Source organism: Mus caroli, unplaced genomic scaffold, assembly GCF_978045245.1.
Source record: "Mus caroli unplaced genomic scaffold, Mus_caroli_1 scaffold_4, whole genome shotgun sequence".
NCBI lineage: Eukaryota > Metazoa > Chordata > Mammalia > Rodentia > Muridae > Mus > Mus caroli.
The window spans coordinates 84340799-84359807 of record NW_028227259.1 but is presented as its reverse complement, the minus strand read 5'-3'; the positions used below and the strand labels follow the sequence as shown (position 1 = coordinate 84359807).

The 19009-nt window shown below is 38.2% G+C and overlaps 1 protein-coding gene across 1 annotated transcript in view; it reads right to left on the bottom strand.

Annotated features, from left to right (window-relative positions):
- Positions 1 to 275: 275 nt before the first annotated feature.
- Positions 276 to 19009, bottom strand: part of Adgrl3 (adhesion G protein-coupled receptor L3) — a 778447-nt gene continuing 759713 nt past the window's right edge. Inside the window, exon 27 of the mRNA XM_029477381.2 lies at positions 276 to 2217. Within this exon, the coding sequence (XP_029333241.1) occupies positions 2141 to 2217 (77 nt within the window). The 3' untranslated portion in view covers positions 276 to 2140. The remainder of the gene's footprint in view (positions 2218 to 19009) is intronic.

The window sequence follows — 19009 nt, the reverse complement described above, 5'->3', positions numbered from 1 at the left end:
CAAAAATGAAATTCTTGAACAACGATAGTCATTATAAAGCCATAATAAATAAAGACCATCTAGGATTTTAATAAACAGCAGTTGTAAAGGTGAGCAACGTGATAATCTGATAAACCGAAAATCCAAAAGCATATCCACTCATATGGACATATGACATGTAATATTTCACATTATGAAAGAAAATTGTTTAAACTTTTATTTTTTATAGAAAAAAATTAAAGTGAAAATTTCCACACTATATACAAGTCATCCCTGATGCAAAATGAGAGACAAAGAACAGTGATGAAGAACCTGGTGAGACCCTGGGTGAGAACACAGAAGGACATGCAAACTCAGGGCCTGAAAATAGAGTGGGTACTGAGCAGAGGGAGGAAGGGGTCTGAGGGAAGAGGAAGGAGATGATACTGGTACAAAAGACAAAAATTACCTGTTTTGTCTCATATAGAAAAATACACAAAATGACTTTGTGGAACCCATTATTCTGTACATAACCCAAAACCATAACAATGAATGAAGTGAAATGTTATAAAATTAGAGAAAATATTTGTAACACACATACATACTCGACTAAATACTAGAACATTAATTTTCATTTTATCTGCACATTAACAAAAAATGTTTAAGACAAGTTTTAAATGGTCAAATGGCACAACAAGACTTCCAAAATGAGACCCACGTTATGCCCCTTTAATAGCAAAATGACGGTGAATAATCCTTCCAACGGTAAAAACCAGACGAAAATCCAGGCTTTATAAGGGAACCAGAATTTATTTAATGCAGATTTCTTTCTCAAAGAAAAGAAAATACTTAAAAATAATCAATAAAAGTTGGGTGAAATAGTTAATATTTATTTATAGAGAAAAATCCCAATAATAAGTTCTCAAAAGTACAAAATTGCCCTAATCACAAATGATAAACATGTTTTAAGGTTGCCTTTTGACTGTAACATCTAAAAGACTATTTCTGTCAATATTTTTCCTTATAAATTTCTTAGTGCTTTCTGTTAACAATTTTAGTAAATTTTGGTAAATGGATGGAAATATTATTTTTCAGCATGATCAAAACTGGTTTTCGTCATTAGTAAACCAGAAGAAGTAGCTGCTATGTGATTTGTCAGTAGTAATGCCATATGTAGTATTTGATAAATAGTTTCTGTCTAGAAACCTTAAAATGTTCTTTATATATGCTATGAGATGTGGGGCCACTAAATTTTTCTTTCACGAGGAAAATGGTCAAGAATGATCAACTTATTACTTAGATTCTTACTGATGCCACCATTATTGTAAACTGTGTCTTATGTTATATGGATCAATGTTTCATGTCTGATGTTACATCGTTACAAATATATATATATATACACATATATACACATATACATATGTATATTTAATAAAACCAGGGAGTTAGAGATCAAGGGACATCAGATATGTTGGAATGCACCCTTACATTTTGTAATACATGAAACGGTATACTCAAACATACTTCTATGCCTTTTCAAATAATATTCATGTATTTATAATATACAACAAATAGTTATTCTGATCCTCTTGTTTAAGACACTTTTAAAATTTATACTTATGCCTGTGAGTCACTGATGCTGGAACTGACCAGAGAGTGCTGTGTTCTCCCTGAGCATCAAGAAGAACCAATCCAATCCAGGTCTGGAGAGGGGAGGTAGACAAGAAGTCCCAACCTTAGCTGAGCAGTTGTTGGCACTTGAGAGATGCTGGGAGAGTGAGAGTTAGTTTCCCTTAAAAGAATCAACCCTCATAAGTCCACCAAACTCCAGAAGAAGGCCATATATCCTAGAATATATGAGCAGCACAAATTAGATTTGATAGAAAAACAAAAGGCGGGTGCAAAGTTGGATGGGTAGGAAAGGAAGATGAGTTGGGAGGAGATGGGTGAGAGATGAATATGATTAAAACACATTTTACAGAATTCTCAGAGAACTAAGAAGATGATTTAAAAAAGAAATGCCTAAAGGAAGAACTGAATCCTCCAGTTACAACAATGAACTTTAATTGGAACGTTTCAATGTACACATTTCTGCATTCAAATATTTTAATCATGGTTTCTCCATCACGTATGCATATTTTTGCTGCAAGGTACCATGGATAATGTGTGTGGTGCGTCAGTCTCAGGTCCATAAGTCCTGTGTCCTGTTGCGGGATGGGTCTGCACGGTGCACCTCGGGAGGGCTTCTGGAAGGCATCCCTGAACCAAAATAAGTCAGGTGAGCATTTTAAAATACAGAAAGTATAATCATCAGTTTGCTTTAAGTTCAATGAGACAGCAATAAAAGGAAAATGAGAGTTTCAGCATGTGTAACTATGAATTCAGGTCCTGAAAATATGAAGTAATAACTTAGAGACAGTAACAAGGGCCAGCATATGAATTTCATATGAATTAATATCTAAATCACCAATAGATATTCTAAACTATACCCAAGTTGATCATACACATACACACACACACACACACACACACACACACACACAAGTTAATGTGAGGAGGAAGCTGCTCTCAGCCTAACTAAAACTAAATAGAGTGAGACAGAGAATAAGTATATGAGAGAAAGAGAAGAAGGATTAGAAGGAAGAAGAAGAAAAATAAGAAGTCTTTTTGTGGGGAAAGAGGAGACTTTTAAAAACTGCTTCTATTTCCTTAGGGGCTGTTTAAGCAGTTTGCCTGATCTTGATTTACTTTGGTAAGTGGTATCTGTCTAGAAAATTATCCATTTTGCTAAGAATTTCCAATTTTGTGGAGTACAGGCTTTTGAAGGAAGACCTTATGATTCTTTGAATATCCTGTGTCAGTTGTTATGTCTCCCTTTTCATTTCTGATTTTGTCTTTTACTGTCTTTCTGTCTTTTAGTTAGTCTGGCTAAGGATTTGTCTGTCTTGTTGATTTTCTCAAAGAAGCAACTCTTGTTTCATTGACTCTATATTGTTTTATTTGTTTCTACCTGATTGATTTCAGCTCTGATTTTGATGTTTTCTGTTATCATTTTTGTTTCCTTTTGACTTTTTTTCCTTCCACAGGATATCATTATGTTACCCAGGCTGGTCTTGAACTTAGGGACTTAAATGATACTCTTACATCAGCCTTGAAAGTTCTGGCATGGTATTGTTTAAAGAACTGACTTTTATCTCCTATAAAGTACTTTTTAATATTTCTAAACATTGTTAGCAAGTATAAGAGCAATCTTTTTAAAAAGTAGTAATATGTTCATTATCTTTAGATTTATCTCTCATATCTCTACAATCTGCCTATCTACTCCCTGTTTATTATCTGTGTACATTACATAATGTTTGTTTGTTTGGGTTTTTTGGTTTTGTTTTGTTTTGCTTTGTTTTGTTTTTTTGAGACAGGGTTTCTCTGTATATCCCTGGCTGTCCTGGAACTCACTTTGTAGACCAGGTTGACATAATGTTTTACTCCTCCTTTGAGATAACTCAGTTAGCAAGGGAACATTAGATATTTATTGATATGAATGACAAACTCATACACACAGCTGCATTATGTAACCACTTTCTGTCATCTGACTGTTTCCACTTACAGTTATGGTAGATGGAAGGGATCAACTGAATCCATTTTTAAACTTATCTTACTTTAATTAAAACTCAGCCCTTAGCTTAGATGACATCATTCATGCTGTAAAGTGACCATCTGCCAAAAGCTGTCCATCCAGCTGAGACTTAGGACATATGACACATCCTGCTTCCGAATGAAGGTAGTGCTCTTATACATGGGCAGTGAGTACCACAAATTCAATTCAATTAAAAGTAATGAAGTAGGAATGTCAGGATAATTATCTGCAAACGACTGCTAAGGCTTTTTCACAGTTCACAGTAATAACTGACATGGGCTTATGAAAGTTCTGTGCTGCAGAGCCTAACTCTGTGGTGTTTATATGGACATTAACTCATAGCTGGCATTGTTTCCCAGAGATTTTAAAGGCCTACTTGGAGGATTGTGTGGTCTTGAAACTCAGATATAAACACACCAATTAGAAAATGACCAGTTCACAATGTTTAGACAAAAGACTCTATATAGGTTTCTCATATGTATATAGACATATTTAGCTTATATGAATATAAACATTGGTCATGAACTTAGAGATAGGGTGGTCAGTTATTAATAACTGTACTATCCTCTCTTCTCCAGCTTCTTCTAATAGACTGAGAAAATTATATAATTTCTTTCTTCTTCTTCTTCTTCTTCTTCTTCTTCTTCTTCTTCTTCTTCTTCTTCTTCTTCTTCTTCTTCTTCTTCTTCTTCTTCTTCCTCCTCCTCCTCCTCCTCCTCCTCCTCCTCCTCTTCTTCTTCTTCTTCTTCTTCTTCTTCTTCTTCTTCTTCTTCTTCTTCTTCTTCTTCTTCTTCTTCTTTTTCTTTTTCGAGACAGGGTTTCTCTGTATAGCCTTGGCTGTCCTGAAACTCACTCTGTAGACCAGACAGGCCTCAAACTCAGAAATCCGCTTGACTCTGCCTCCCAAGTGCTGGGATTAAAGGCATACGCCACCATGGCTAATTATATAACTTCTTAAGCTCTTTTAAAATCTTTCTTCATGTGTATGATGTCTATAAAGAGAGGAAACAGACCGACAGACAGACAGACAGACAGAGAGAGAGAGAGAGAGAGAGAGAGAGAGAGAGAGATATCCCCAACACTTGTATCAGAGGGCAAAGGACCTTGAATGTCAGTGTTGTCTTTCATGTTATTTGAACTAATGTCTTTGGTTTGCTGCTGCAAACTCTATACTAGCTGACCTTTGGGTTTCTAGGAATTGTCTTGTCCCTGACTCCCTTTTCATCATAGCCACATTGGAATTAGAGACATATGCTACCACCACCAGCTTTACATGGGTTCTGGGAATCCAAAATCGGGTTCTCATGCATCAAGAGCCAGTGTTTAACCAACTGAGATATCCTCTTAGGCCACATAAACTCACCATTAATATCATCCTAGCAGTCTGGTGAGACTGATGAGTGAAAAATAGCGGAACAACATCCTGTCTAACACTGGACACATAGTACATCTCTAATGTCTGTCATCAATAGAATTCTACTATATCACATCACCTTAATTTTTGCTACCTCTGCTTTAAACATCAACTAGTGTTACTGAATCATACAGATGGGCAGCTGCAGCAGACGGTACAATAGCCTGGAATCCCACTCACATTACTTTTCATGCCTGATTCTCTTCCCTTATACTTGCATGTTGGGTGAGCACAACTTTGGCTGACCTACCTGAGAATAGTTGTATCCAGCTATGTGATTACAACAAAACTATTCCACTTAGTTTTCAGTGTTAATGCCTTCTTGCTATTGTGCCTCTACAGTCTTCTGGCTTGCTTTCTATCTCTAGTAAAGCAAGCTGTCTAATTGTAAGTTTCTGTCTAAAGAGACCCAAGCAGTACAGAAATGAGGACTGCCTGTGGCTAACAACAATCAAAGAGGTGAATACCCCAAGAAACTGGTGTCTCTGTCCACAGTCAGGAACAACTGCATCTCCTCAGCAGTGATATGTACAGACTTGGAAAGGAAGTGCAGAAGCCTGCCATGACGATAGTCAGGGTTATAAAACACGATGACACTCCCCTTCCCAGAAGCAGAATTCTCAGCCTGCTTCACTAAGTTGAAAGGAATGATCATTCTTGCTCTATAACGAGTTACTTTGGGGGATGATTTGATATGTAGCAATAAATACTAATATAAAAATAATAAGAGTTTTAAAAAACGGCCATGTTTTCCTTTATGAAAATCTTTAAAGAGGAATTAGGGAACATCTGGGTTTAAGACTTTTATGAATGAACTCCAAAAGTAACTGGGTTTTCTTTAAAAAAAAATGATACTTATTTTTTAAGTATAAACCTTGATCGAGTTCTTTTAAAATTATTCTTCTCTCATGAAAATGACTCTACAGAATAATTATCTTAGAAATAGTCTTTTGCCCAATTGATATATGCATTATATTAAAATTAATACTTTATAGGTTTAAAATGTTTTATAAAGCTTTATATATGCTTTTCTGGAGGGAAATAGAGAATGAAAAGTACCACAATAGGATCTCTTGCAAAAATCTCTAAAGTCAGAAATAAAGCCATTTATCATTGTAGTCTTCGCAATCTGCACAGAATCCAGGTGTACAGTACACACTACAGATTTATTTTTCTTTCTCAAAAACACAAGTGGATTTTGAAAAAAAACTATGTAAGTAGAAGACAGATTTTAGATTCAGTCTCCACCTACTACTATAACCTCAAGAAGACTACTTGTTTCCTTAGGAAAATGGAAATTACAGCTAAATTTTATTAGGTAGCAACTAAGCAGAGGGAAAGCACGCTGAAATAAGCATGAGAGTTTTACATTAGAGCATCATCTGACACCAGTGTTAGAGAGATGTAAATATGAAACTAAATGAAGGCAATTTGATGAATCTGAATCAAAAGTCCACAAGTTATTTCAAGCACAGTTTTCTAATTTAAAAGTCTGCAGTGTGGGATTTTAATTTGTCTAGAAAAGTAATCATTGAATTATAGAATATTTGAATGTTCACAAAAATGGCAAAAGAAATAGAGTATTTGTGATTCATACACATTACCACCTCGGTATTAAATAAATACATTTCACCAATTTGTTAATAAATGAAGAAAATATGTCAATGTAAAAGATCACTACCCTGTTAGATAGATGTTTATAAACATGAATATAAGTCCATGGGAAGTCATAATGATTGCCCAGATTAGACATAAGAATAGACAAATGATTTCCTCCTTCTTAAGCTTTATTCATAGTGGTAGCATAAAAGTGAGACACTCTTGTATAGTTGTTAGACCATCAAGGCTGAAAAATATTGTAGTCAAGGTACTGGGAAAGCCCACACTCATAAATTGCATTACAGGGAGTAAGCTTTATTACCTAAGGAGATACTTGAAACTACCCAATTAAGACAGTACATATCTACCTTCTAAAAAAAATTGTTCTAGGCACAACATTGCATCTTTTAAAATAACACCAGTTTTAAAAATATAAAGAAAGTAGAACAACAATGTAAAGTTGCATGATTTGCAATCAGAACTAAAACAAATAACAAAGTATCTCCAAGAATTCTAAGTATAAGTAAGTAATGACTTCTAATACCTATAGAAACTGCTGTACATCCTCTAAAGGAGAGATTAGGATGAAGCAGTATCAGATAGACCAATAAAGGGGGAAAACCCAGAACCTTGACAGATTTCAACAGAAATACCAAGTGTTCAAAGAAAGGCCTTGTTAAAAATAAGAAACAAAAGCCATATGAGCTAAGCACCATCAAAAATCCTATAAAGTAGGCGTCAACTTTGGACTAGTGGTCTTGACATATGGTTAAACTTTTCTACAATGAATTTTATTTATTTTTATTTTTTTTTGATTTTTAATATTTTTATTACATATTTTCCTCAATTACATTTCCAATGCTATCTCAAAAGTCCCCCATAGCGCCCCCCACTTCCCTACCCACCCATTCCCATTCTTTTTTTTTTTTGATTTTTAATATTTTTATTACATATTTTCCTCAATTACATTTCCAATGCTATCCCAAAAGTCCCCCATAGCGCCCCCCACTTCCCTACCCACCCATTCCCATTCTTTTGGCCCTGGCATTCCCCTATATTGGGGCATATAAAGTTTGCAAGTCCAATGGGCCTCTCTTTCCAGTGATGGCCGACTAGGCCATCTTTCGATACATATGCAGCTAGAGACAAGAGCTCCAGGGTACTGGTTAGTACATCATGTTGTTCCAACAATAGGGTTGCAGATCCCTTTAGCTCCTTGGGTACTTTCTCTAGCTTCTCGATTGGGAGCCCTGTGATACATCCAATAGCTGACTGTGAACATCCACTCCTGTGTTTGCTAGGCCCCGGCATCGTCTCACAAGAGACAGCTATATTTGGGTCCTTTCAGCAAAATCTTGCTAGTGTATGCAATGGTGTCAGCGTTTAGAAGCTGATTATGGGATGGATCCCTGGATACAGCAGTCTCTAAATGGTCCATCCTTTCATCACAGCTACGAACTTTGTCTCTGTAACTCCTTCCCTGGGTGTTTTGTTCCCAATTCTAAGAAGGTGCACAGTGTCCACACTTTGGTCTTCATTCTTCTTGAGTTTCATGCGTTTAGCAAATTGTATCTTATATCTTGGGTATCCTAAGTTTTGGGCTAATATCCACTTATCAGTGAATACATATTGTGTGAGTTCTTTTGTGATTGTGTTACTTCACTCAAGATGATGCCCTCCAGGTCCATCCATTTGGCTAGGAATTTCATAAATTCATTCTTTTTAATAGCTGAGTAGTACTCCATTGTGTAAATGTACCATAATTTCTGTATCCATTCCTCTGTTGAGGGACATCTGGGTTCTTTCCAGCTTCTGGCTATTATAAATAGGGCTGCTATGAACATAGTGGAGCATGTGTCCTTTTTACCGGTTGGGACATCTTCTGGATATATGCCCAGGAGAGGTATTGCTGGATCCTCTGGTAGTACTATGTCCAATTTTCTGAGGAACCACCAGGCTGATTTCCAGGGTGGTTGTACAAGCTTGCAATCCCACCAACAATGGAGGAGTGTTCCTCTTTCTCCACATCCTCGCCAGCATCTGCTGTCACCTGAATTTTTGATCTTAGCCATTCTGACTGGTGTGAGGTGGAATCTCAGGGTTGTTTTGATTTCCATTTCCCTGATGATTAAGGATGTTGAACATTTTTTCAGGTGCTTCTCTGCCATTCGGTATTCCTCAGGTGAGAATTCTTTGTTCAGTTCTGAGCCCCATTTTTTAATGGGGTTATTTGACTTTCTGGAGTCCACCTTCTTGAGTTCTTTATATATATTGGATATTAGTCCCTTATCTGATTTAGGATAGGTGAAGATCCTTTCCCAATCTGTTGGTGTTTTTTTTTTTTTTTTTTTTTTTTTTTGTCTTATTGATGGTGTCTTTAGCCTTGCAGAAGCTTTGTAGTTTCATGAGGTCCCACTTGTCAATTCTCGATCTTACAGCACAAGCCATTACTGTTCTATTCAGGAATTTTTCCCCTGTGCCCATATCTTCAAGGCTTTTCCCCACTTTCTCCTCTATAAGTTTCAGTGTCTCTGGTTTTATGTGAAGTTCCTTGATCCACTTAGACTTGACCTTAGTACAAGGAGATAGGAATGGATATATTCGCTTTCTTCTACATGTTAACAACCAGTTGTGCAAGCACCATTTGTTGAAAATGCTGTCTTTCTTCCACTGGATGTTTTTAGCTCCCTTGTCGAAGATCAAGTGACCGTAGGTGTGTGGGTTCATTTCTGGGTCTTCAATTCTATTCCATTGGTCTATTTGTCTGTCACTATACCAGTACCATGCAGTTTTTATCACAATTGCTCTGTAGTAGAGCTTTAGGTCCAGCATGGTGATTCCACCAGAGGTTCTTTTATCCTTGAGAAGAGTTTTGGCTATCCTAGGTTTTTGTTATTCCAGATGAATTTGCAGATTGCACTTTCTAATTCGTTGAAGAATTGATTTGGAATTTTGATGGGGATTGCATTGAATCTGTAGATTGCTTTTGGCAAGATAGCCATTTTTACAATGTTGATCCTGCCAATCCATGAGCATGGGAGATCTTTCCATCTTCTGAGATCTTCTATAATTTCTTTCTTCAGAGACTTGAAGTTTTTATTATACAGATCTTTCACTTCCTTAGTTAGAGTCATGCCAAGATATTTTATATTATTTGTGACTATTGAGAAGGGTGTTGTTTCCCTAATTTCTTTCTCAGCCTGTTTATTCTTTGTGTAGAGAAAGGCCATTGATTTGTTTGAGTTAATTTTATATCCAGCTACTTCACCGAAGCTGTTTATCAGGCTTAGGAGTTCTCTGGTGGAATTTTTAGTGTCACTTATATATACTATCATATCATCTGCAAAAAGTGATATTTTGACTTCATCTTTTCCAATTTGTATCCCTTTGATCTCCTTTTGTTGTCGAATTGCTCTGGCTAGGACTTCAAGTACAATGTTGAATAGGTATGGAGAAAGTGGACAGCCTTGTCTAGTACCTGATTTTAGAGGGATTGCTTCAAGCTTCTCACCATTTACTTTGATGTTGGCTACTGGTTTGCTGTAGATTGCTTTTATCATGTTTAGGTATGGGCCTTGAATTCCTGATCTTTCCAAGCCTTTTATCATGAATGGGTGTTGGATCTTGTCAAATGCTTTTTCCGCATCTAACGAGATGACCATGTGGTTTTTGTCTTTGAGTTTGTTTATATACTGGATTACATTGATGGATTTCCGTATATTGAACCATCCCTGCATCCCTGGTATGAAACCTACTTGGTCAGGATGGATGATTGTTTTGATGTGTTCTTGGATTCGGTTAGCAAGAACTTTATTGAGGATTTTTGCATCAATATTCATAAGGGATATTGGTCTGAAGTTTTCTATCTTTGTTGGGTCTTTTTGTGGTTTAGGTATCAGAGTAATTGTGGCTTCATAGAATGAGCTGGGTAGAGTACCTTCTGTTTCTATTTTGTGGAATAGTTTGTGAAGAACTGGGATTAGATCTTCTTTGAAGGTCTGATAGAACTCTGCACTAAACCCATCTTCTCCTGGGCTTTTTTTAGTTGGGAGACTATTAATGACTGCTTCTATTTCTTTGGGGGATATAGGGCTGTTTAGATCATTAACCTGATCTTGATTCAACTTTGGTACCTGGTATCTGTCTAGGAACTTCTCCATTTCATCCAGGTTCTCCAGTTTTGTTGAGTATAGCCTTTGGTAGAAGGATCTGATGGTGTTTTGGATGTCTTCAGGATCTGTTGTTATGTCTCCTTTTTCATTTCTGATTTTGTTAATTAGGATGCTTTCCCTGTGCCCTCTAGTGAGTCTGGCTAAGGGTTTATCTATCTTGTTGATTTTCTCAAAGAACCAGCTCCTTGATTGGTTGATTCTTTGAATAGTTTTTCTTGTTTCCACTTGGTTGATTTCACCCCTGAGTTTGATTATTTCCTGCCGTCTACACCTCTTGGGTGAATTTGCTTCCTTTTGTTCTAGAGCTTTTAGGTGTGTTGTCAAGCTGCTAATGTGTGCTCTCTCTAGTTTCCTTTTGGAGGCACTCAGAGCTATGAGTTTTCCTCTTAGAAATGCTTTCATTGCGTCCCATAAGTTTGGGTATGTTGTGGCTTCATTTTCATTGAACTCTAAAAAGTCCTTAATTTCTTTCTTTATTCCTTCCTTGACCAAGGTATCATTGAGAAGAGTGTTGTTCAGTTTCCACGTGAAGGTTGGCTTTCTATTATTTATTTTGTTATTGAAGATCAGCTTTAGTCCATGGTGATCTAATAGGATGCATGGGACAATTTCAATATTTTTGTATCTGTTGAGGCCTGTTTTGTGACCAATTATGTGGTCATTTTTGGAGAAGGTGCCATGAGGTGCTGAGAAGAAGGTATATCCTTTTGTTTTAGGATAGAATGTTCTGTAGATATCTGCCAGATCCATTTGATTCATAATTTCTCTTAGTTTCTCTGTGTCCCTGTTTAGTTTCTGTTTCCATGATCTGTCCATTGGTGAAAGTGGTGTGTTGAAGTCTCCCACTATTATTGTATGAGGTGCAATGTGTGCTTTGAGATTTACTAAAGTTTCTTTAATGAATGTGGCTGCCTTTGTATTTGGAGCATAGAAATTCAGGATTGATAGTTCCTCTTGGAGGATTTTACCTTTGATGAGTATGAAGTGTCCCTCCCTGTCTTTTTTAATGACTTTGGGTTGGAAGTCAATCTTATCAGATATTAGAATGGCTACTCCAGCTTGTTTCTTCATACCATTTGCTTGGAAAATTGTTTTCCAGCCTTTCATTCTGAGGTAGTGTCTATCCTTTTCTCTGAGATGAGTTTCCTGTAAGCAGCAAAATGTTGGGTCTTGTTTGTGTAGCCAGTTTGTTAGTCTATGTCTTTTTATCGGGGAGTTGAGACCATTGATATTAAGAGATATTAAGGAAAAGTAATTGTTGTTTCCTGTTATTTTTGTTGTTAAAGTTGGCATTTTGTTCTTGTGGCAGTCTTCTTTTAGGTTTGTTGAGGGATTACCTTCTTGTTGTTTCTAGGGCGTGGTTCCTGTCCTTGTATTGGTTTTTTTCTGTTATTATCCTTTGAAGGGCTGGATTCGTGGAGAGATAATGTGTGAATTTGGTTTTATCGTGGAATACTTTGGTTTCTCCATCTATGTTAATTGAGAGTTTGGCTGGGTATAGTAGCCTGGGCTGGAATTTGTGTTCTTTTAGTGTCTGTATAACATCCGTCCAGGATCTTCTGGCTTTCATAGTCTCTGGTGAAAAATCCGGTGTAATTCTGATAGGCTTGCCTTTATATGTTACTTGGCCTTTTTCTCTTACTGCTTTTAGTATTCTATCTTTATTTAGAGCATTTGTTGTTCTGATTATAATGTGTTGGGAGGTATTTCTTTTCTGGTCCAGTCTATTTGGAGTTCTGTAGGCTTCTTGTATGTTCATGGGCATCTCTTTCTTTAGATTTGGGAAGTTTTCTTCTATAATTTTGTTGAAGATGTTTGCTGGTCCTTTGAGTTGAAAATCTTCATTCTCATCCACTCCTATTATCCGTAGGTTTGGTCTTCTCATTGTGTCCTGTATTTCTTGGATGTTTTGAGTTAGGATCTTTTTGCATTTTACATTTTCCTTGATTGTTGCGCCGATGTTCTCTATGGAATCTTCTGCACCTGAGATTCTCTCTTCCATCTCTTGTATTCTGTTGCTGATGCTGGTATCTATGGTTCCAGATTTCTTTCCTAGGGTTTCTATCTCCAGTGTTGCCCCATTTTGGGTTTTCTTTATTGTGTCTACTTCCCTTTTTAGGTCTAGTATGGTTTTGTTCATTTCCATCATCTGTTTGGATGTGTTTTCCTGTTTTTCTGTAAGGACTTCTACCTGTTTGATTATGTTATCCTGTTTTTCTTTAAGGATTTGAAACTCTTTAGCAGTGTTCTCCTGCAATTCTTTAAGGGATTTTTGTGCTTCCTCTTTATTGTCTTCTGCCTGTTTAGCAGTGTTCTCCTGTATTTCTTTAAGTGTGTTATTAAAGTCCTTCTTGAAGTCCTCTATCATCATCAGGAGATATGCTTTTAAATCCGTGTCTAGCTTTTCCGGTGTGTTGGGGTGCCCTGGACTGGGCGAAGTGGGGGTGCTGGGTTCTGATGATGGTGAGTGGTCTTGGTTTCTGTTAGTAAGATTATTACGTTTACCTTTCGCCATCTGGTAATCTCTGGGGTTAGTTGTTATCGTTGTCACTGTTTAAAGATTGGAGCAGAAGCTGTGTTCCACTCACCAGCAGTCTCTAAATCCTGCGGCGGGGGTCGTGGGTAGCTGACGGTACCCCGGTGCTGGTCCAGCCGGAAGAGGCCTGTGGTCCTACTCAGGCCGGTTTTCTGCTTCCCTAACTAATGCAGTCTCTGGTCCCGCATGCAATTGGATTGGAGCAGAAGCTGTGTTCCACTCTCCAGAAGTCTTAAGATCCTGTGGCGGGTGTTGTGGGTAGCTGGCGAGTGTCAGCTGACCCTGCGCCCCAGCTGCCCCGGGTGCTTTTCTGACCGGAAGAGGGTTGTGGCCCTATGTAGGCCGGATTTCTCTCTCCCCAACCAGAGCAGTCTCAGGTCCCGCGTGATTGGACTGGAGCAGAAGCTGTGTTCCACTCACCAGCAGTCCCAAAATCCTGCGGCGGGGGTCATGGGTAGCTGGCAGGTGTCAGGCAACCCTGCGCTCCTGATACCCCGGCACTGATCCGGCCGGATGAGGCCTGTGGCCCTACTCAGGCCGGTTTCTGCTTCCCTAACTAATGCAGTCTCAGGTCCCGCGCATTTGGATTGGAGCAAAAGCTGTGCTCCACTCACCAGAAGTCTTAAGATCCTGTGGCGGGTGTTGTGGGTAGCTGGCGAGTGTCCTCTCCTGTAAATCTTTAAGTGAGTTATTAAAGTCCTTCTTGATGTCCTCTACCATCATCATGAGATATGCTTTTAGATCCGTGTCTAGCTTTTCCGGTGTGTTGGGGTGCCCTGGACTGGGCGAAGTGGGGGTGCTGGGTTCTGATGATGGTGAGTGGTCTTGGTTTCTGTTAGTAAGATTATTACGTTTACCTTTCGCCATCTGGTAATCTCTGGGGTTAGTTGTTATCGTTGTCACTGTTTAAAGGTTGGAGCAGAAGCTGTGTTCCACTCACCAGCAGTCTCAAAATCCTGTGGCGGGTGTCGTGGGTAGCTGGCGGTAACCCGGTGCTGGTCCAGCCGGAAGAGGCCTGTGGTCCTACTCAGGCCGGTTTTCTGCTTCCCTAACTAATGCAGTCTCTGGTCCCGCGTGCAATTGGATTGGAGCAGAAGCTGTGTTCCACTCACCAGAAGTCTTAAGATCCTGTGGCGGGTGTTGTGGGTAGCTGGCGAGTGTCAGCCGACCCTGCGCCCTAGCTGCCCAGGTGCTTTTCTGACCGGAAGAGGCTTGTGGCCCTATGTAGGCCGGATTTCTCTCTCCCCAACCAGAGCAGTCTCAGGTCCCGCGTGATTGGACTGGAGCAGAAGCTGTGTTCCACTCACCAGCAGTCCCAAAATCCTGTGGCGGGGGTCATGGGTAGCTGGCGGGTGTCAGGCAACCCTGCGCTCTAGCTACCCCGGCGCTGATCCTGCCGGATGAGGCCTGTGGCCCTACTCAGGCCGGTTTCTGCTTCCCTAACTCTACAATGAATTTTAAAATGCATGGAACTTTTGATCTGATGATTTCACTTTTACAAGTTGCTCTACAGATATACCAACATAAATACAAATTATATACATAAAACGAGGGGACAATGCAGAACTAACTTCAGAAGATTGAATCTAGTTGGAAATATGACAAGTATAAGGAATGATGTAAGTATTTATGAACTTTGCAGTGTAAAAGCTCTGTAGACTATTTAAAATGAAGAACTATCTGGTTTATAAAAACTATTTTTCTGTATAAAGTTAAAACTATATATAGATACTTAATTTGGTGAAAAAGTAAAATAATATGAAGCAAGTAAATAACTGTACACCTGCGTGTTTATTCCCAAACAGGCATCCGAATAATTTGGCATATCCTATAAAGTTTGTGCAAAAGTCTATAACAATTTTGTCATTTCAAAACTTAGAGCATGTCTGTGTGGCTTGAATTCAATTACATTATCCATCCATCCATCCATCCATCCATCCATCCATCCATCGATCCATCCATCCATCCTTTCATTTGACTGTGCCTCGACAATGTGCACTGTATTAGTAGAGATGTTGGGTTTGAACTCTCTTTGTGATAATATAGTCCTAAGAGGCAGAGAATATGCATGATAAGTATGTCCAATGTCAGGAGAAAACAAGAAAGACAAGTGAGGATTGAAGTTTTACTAACTTTTTGATAGAATTACTAAAAAGGAGCTAGGAGGCGGTGTCCTTTAGAGATGACTAAAATTAGTGATGAGTGAAATTAGGGTATGACTGATTGAGACGCTCTCTAAAGCACAGGGTGCAGCACTCAGAAGGTCCATTACTAGGACTCTGCATGCAAAAGATAATGGAAAGCTTAGCAGGGAAAGATGGATTTGGAGAGGCTGGATGCATTCCTGGAAAGTATCTTCCAGCTAGGATGGCAGAAGAGACAGTCAGAAATGCAATAATGCTTGTGAACAGTTCCCTTTGTACTTGTGTAATATACAATTACTTAGTAAATGGATTGTAAAGGTTGGATATAGTAGAGCTGGCCTATAATCAGAGAGCTGAGACAGATATCTGACTTTCTGAATAACAGTAGGAAACTTAATCTTGAAAACTAAACAAAACACAAAGACCAGTACACTTGTCTTGGAGTCCTACTGAGGAATTGTCATGCTAGCCATATGCTTTGTATGAGTCCTGAATTGAAATTCATCTGTCCTGAATTGTGTTACAAAGATACATGGTCTTGTAAAATCACTAACATGACCATTTCCAGTAAATAGTATGATGATGCCTGATTTTAGATTTCTTTTTAATAATGTGTTTGCTTACCATTATGGCAAACCTTGTGATAAACCTTATTTTGTCACGATTTCTTTTGGTTTTTTTCCTCTCTCTTCCAAATTCCCCTGCTCCCTGTGTCCCTTCCATCTCTTTCATCTCCTTTTACTTATGACTCATATTCTTTGATAAATAGCTCTTATTGTATTTTTCATTGAAAGATACTTGAATAGATAGTAGCACTAGTTTCTAATTGTGTAGTGAAATGTCAGTCTGGACAGCTTTTATACACGAGTCAAGAAAGGAAAGGTTTATGTTGTTACGAGGCCTTAATTGAAGCACACTTAGTATCTTTTGACTAAGTACTTGGCTGCCATTTTCACATGATTACAAACTTGAGAGGAAGCTCCTCTGATAACTGCAGGGCGGTAATGAGAAAGCATGCTGTGCTGGCACTGAAGGACGCTGAGATTTCTCCCACACAGAAATGTAATCCAAGAAGAGAGGAAACTTAAATACAATTGTCCTCTTTTACAGTCTAAGGGAAAACCCCTGATGTGAAGCTGTAGTTGAATGCTAAAATGTAAAACCATGTCAAGGTTAAGAATGTAGAGTATGGGCTGGAGAGATGGCTCAGAGCTTCCAAGCATTGGCTTCTCTTACAGAGGATCCAGGTTCAATTTGCAACACATACATGGCAGCTCACACCTGTCTATAACTTCAGTTTTAGGACTTTTGATATCCTCATATAGACATTCCTGCAGGCAAAATACCTTTGAACATGAAATAATAATAAATGAAAAGCATGTAGTATAATATATATGCAAAAACAATGAAATGATAATTTTAACAGACTCACTGGTCTCATTTTTAAGGAGAATGTGCATATGACAGAAAAGTTTAAGGAATAGTAATCAAAATAAGACTAAGATTGTGTATGTTTTGTTTTAGAGTTTGCCTTTGTTTTGAGCTTGCTTTACATTTCACTCATATTATAAGACACATGATCTTACTAGGTAGCCAAAGCTGGCCTGGAACTTGCCACCCTCTTGCCTCCATCTCCCTAGAATTTTTAATGAGTACCAGTACACACAGCTGGCATTGACTTTCTCCTCCTGTTGAAGAAGCAGAAGGTTTCCCATTCAGGAATGGCAGAGCATCACAGCCTGTCTGCTTTGGTATCTCGAGTGCATAGGTTTCTGAGTGTTTATTTCTGTGTTGCTGTCATTTCTTCCAAGGTTGCTTCCTGGAGTTAATGATTGTCCCAACAGTGTGAAAAGGGGAGAAGAAAGATGAGCAGTGGCCTCTGGGCTGCTAAAGTAGCTCCTTTGAGGAACTATCCTCCATGCTCTTCAGGAGCCACACCTAATCTGCTCTTTCATTTTGGCAACTTTGGTTAAAGGCAGTCAACTGAAGAAAGAAATTATTAAATGAAAAAAATCTAGAAGTAAGCAATTAATTAATTTTGTATTTTGCATAGATCCAACATGATTAAGTCTCAAGGCCTATTTCCTTGGTGCCATTAGACGTTTTATTAGCCATATCAGCCATCTTATTGTCTGTTGCATTGTTGCAATGACTGTATTCAAGCTACCATTATTTTAATAATGACCCCACAAGGTAAGGGTAATGAGGCTGGAAATTTATACATGCCAAAGATAAGCTCTAGAACGGCTCCTCTTAAATGAAAAAGAAAAGAAAGAAGGAGAATAAGGACAGGGAGAAGAAAGTGGAGGAGAGGAAGAGGCAGAAGGAGGAGGAGGAGGAGGAGGAGGAAGAAGAAGAAGGAGAAGAAGAAGAAGAAGAAGAAGAAGAAGAAGAAGAAGAAGAAGAAGAAGAAGAAGAAGAAGAAGAAGAAGAAGACTTCTTAAAGAATGAAAAAATGTCATATACTTGGGTAAGACCTGTGATAAGAACAAATCTATTCATGAATTCTAGAAGAAGAAAACTAAGTTCATTCCATCCTGCTGTCTTACCACAGTGCATAAAAAATAAGATGAAAAAGAATAATTTGTGGGTAGAAGACAGGAACATTTTCCTTAACAGCAACTTGCTGCTTCAGAAAACACTGAATGTTCATACAAACACCAGACAGACAGAAATGGCACCACTCAGCTAGTGGTGAGTAATAGATAACTGGTTATGTAGGTAAAATAGTTCTAAACTGGGAGATATAACTGACATTAGAGAGGTTACAGGAGTGAGGAAGCTGGCTGCAATTCTGGCAGAGTTGACGTTGGTAAGAGAGAAAGGACACCTAGGCAAAACTTCAGTTGCAAGGAAGTTCTTGGGGGTCGGGGGGAGAAGAAGCCCAATACACTCTGCAACATTAAGTGAGCAAATTAAGGTTACAGAAATAAAATACAGCCAGCTTCCAAACACAGCATTGTTCAAAATGACAGAAAAATCACTCTTGGGGATGTGTAAGAAAAGGTGCCTCTCTCTGTTTCTCTCTCTATTTCCCTCTCTGTTTCTCTCTCTCTCTCTCTCTCTCTCTCTCTCTCTCTCTCTCTCTGTCTCTCTGTGCGACACTTGGGATTCTCCATATCTCTGTTACTATCCAAGATCTCTTCATGTAGAATATGGATCAAGTTAGACTTCTAAGTGGATCTGTGCAAAGTTTATTTAAAAAGAAGATTAGATAATATAATTTTAGCTATAAAAAAAACAAAACAAGAAATGTAGATCAGTCCTTCCCTCCTTCCTCTTCCTCATTATAGATAGATAGATAGATAGATAGATAGATAGATAGATAGATAGATAGATAGATAGAGTGTGTGTGTGTGTGTGTGCGTGTGTGCCTTCAACTAGAAAAGCATTCTTATGGGCATTTTATTAAATGCTTGAAATATAAATGTTAATAATTATTTAGTTAAGCTATTCCTATGTAGCAATGGTAAAGTATTTATTAGAACGTCCACTCCAATGGTATACAGTAAGTTAATATGTAGTAGTAAATAAGTATCTAATGGGATAATT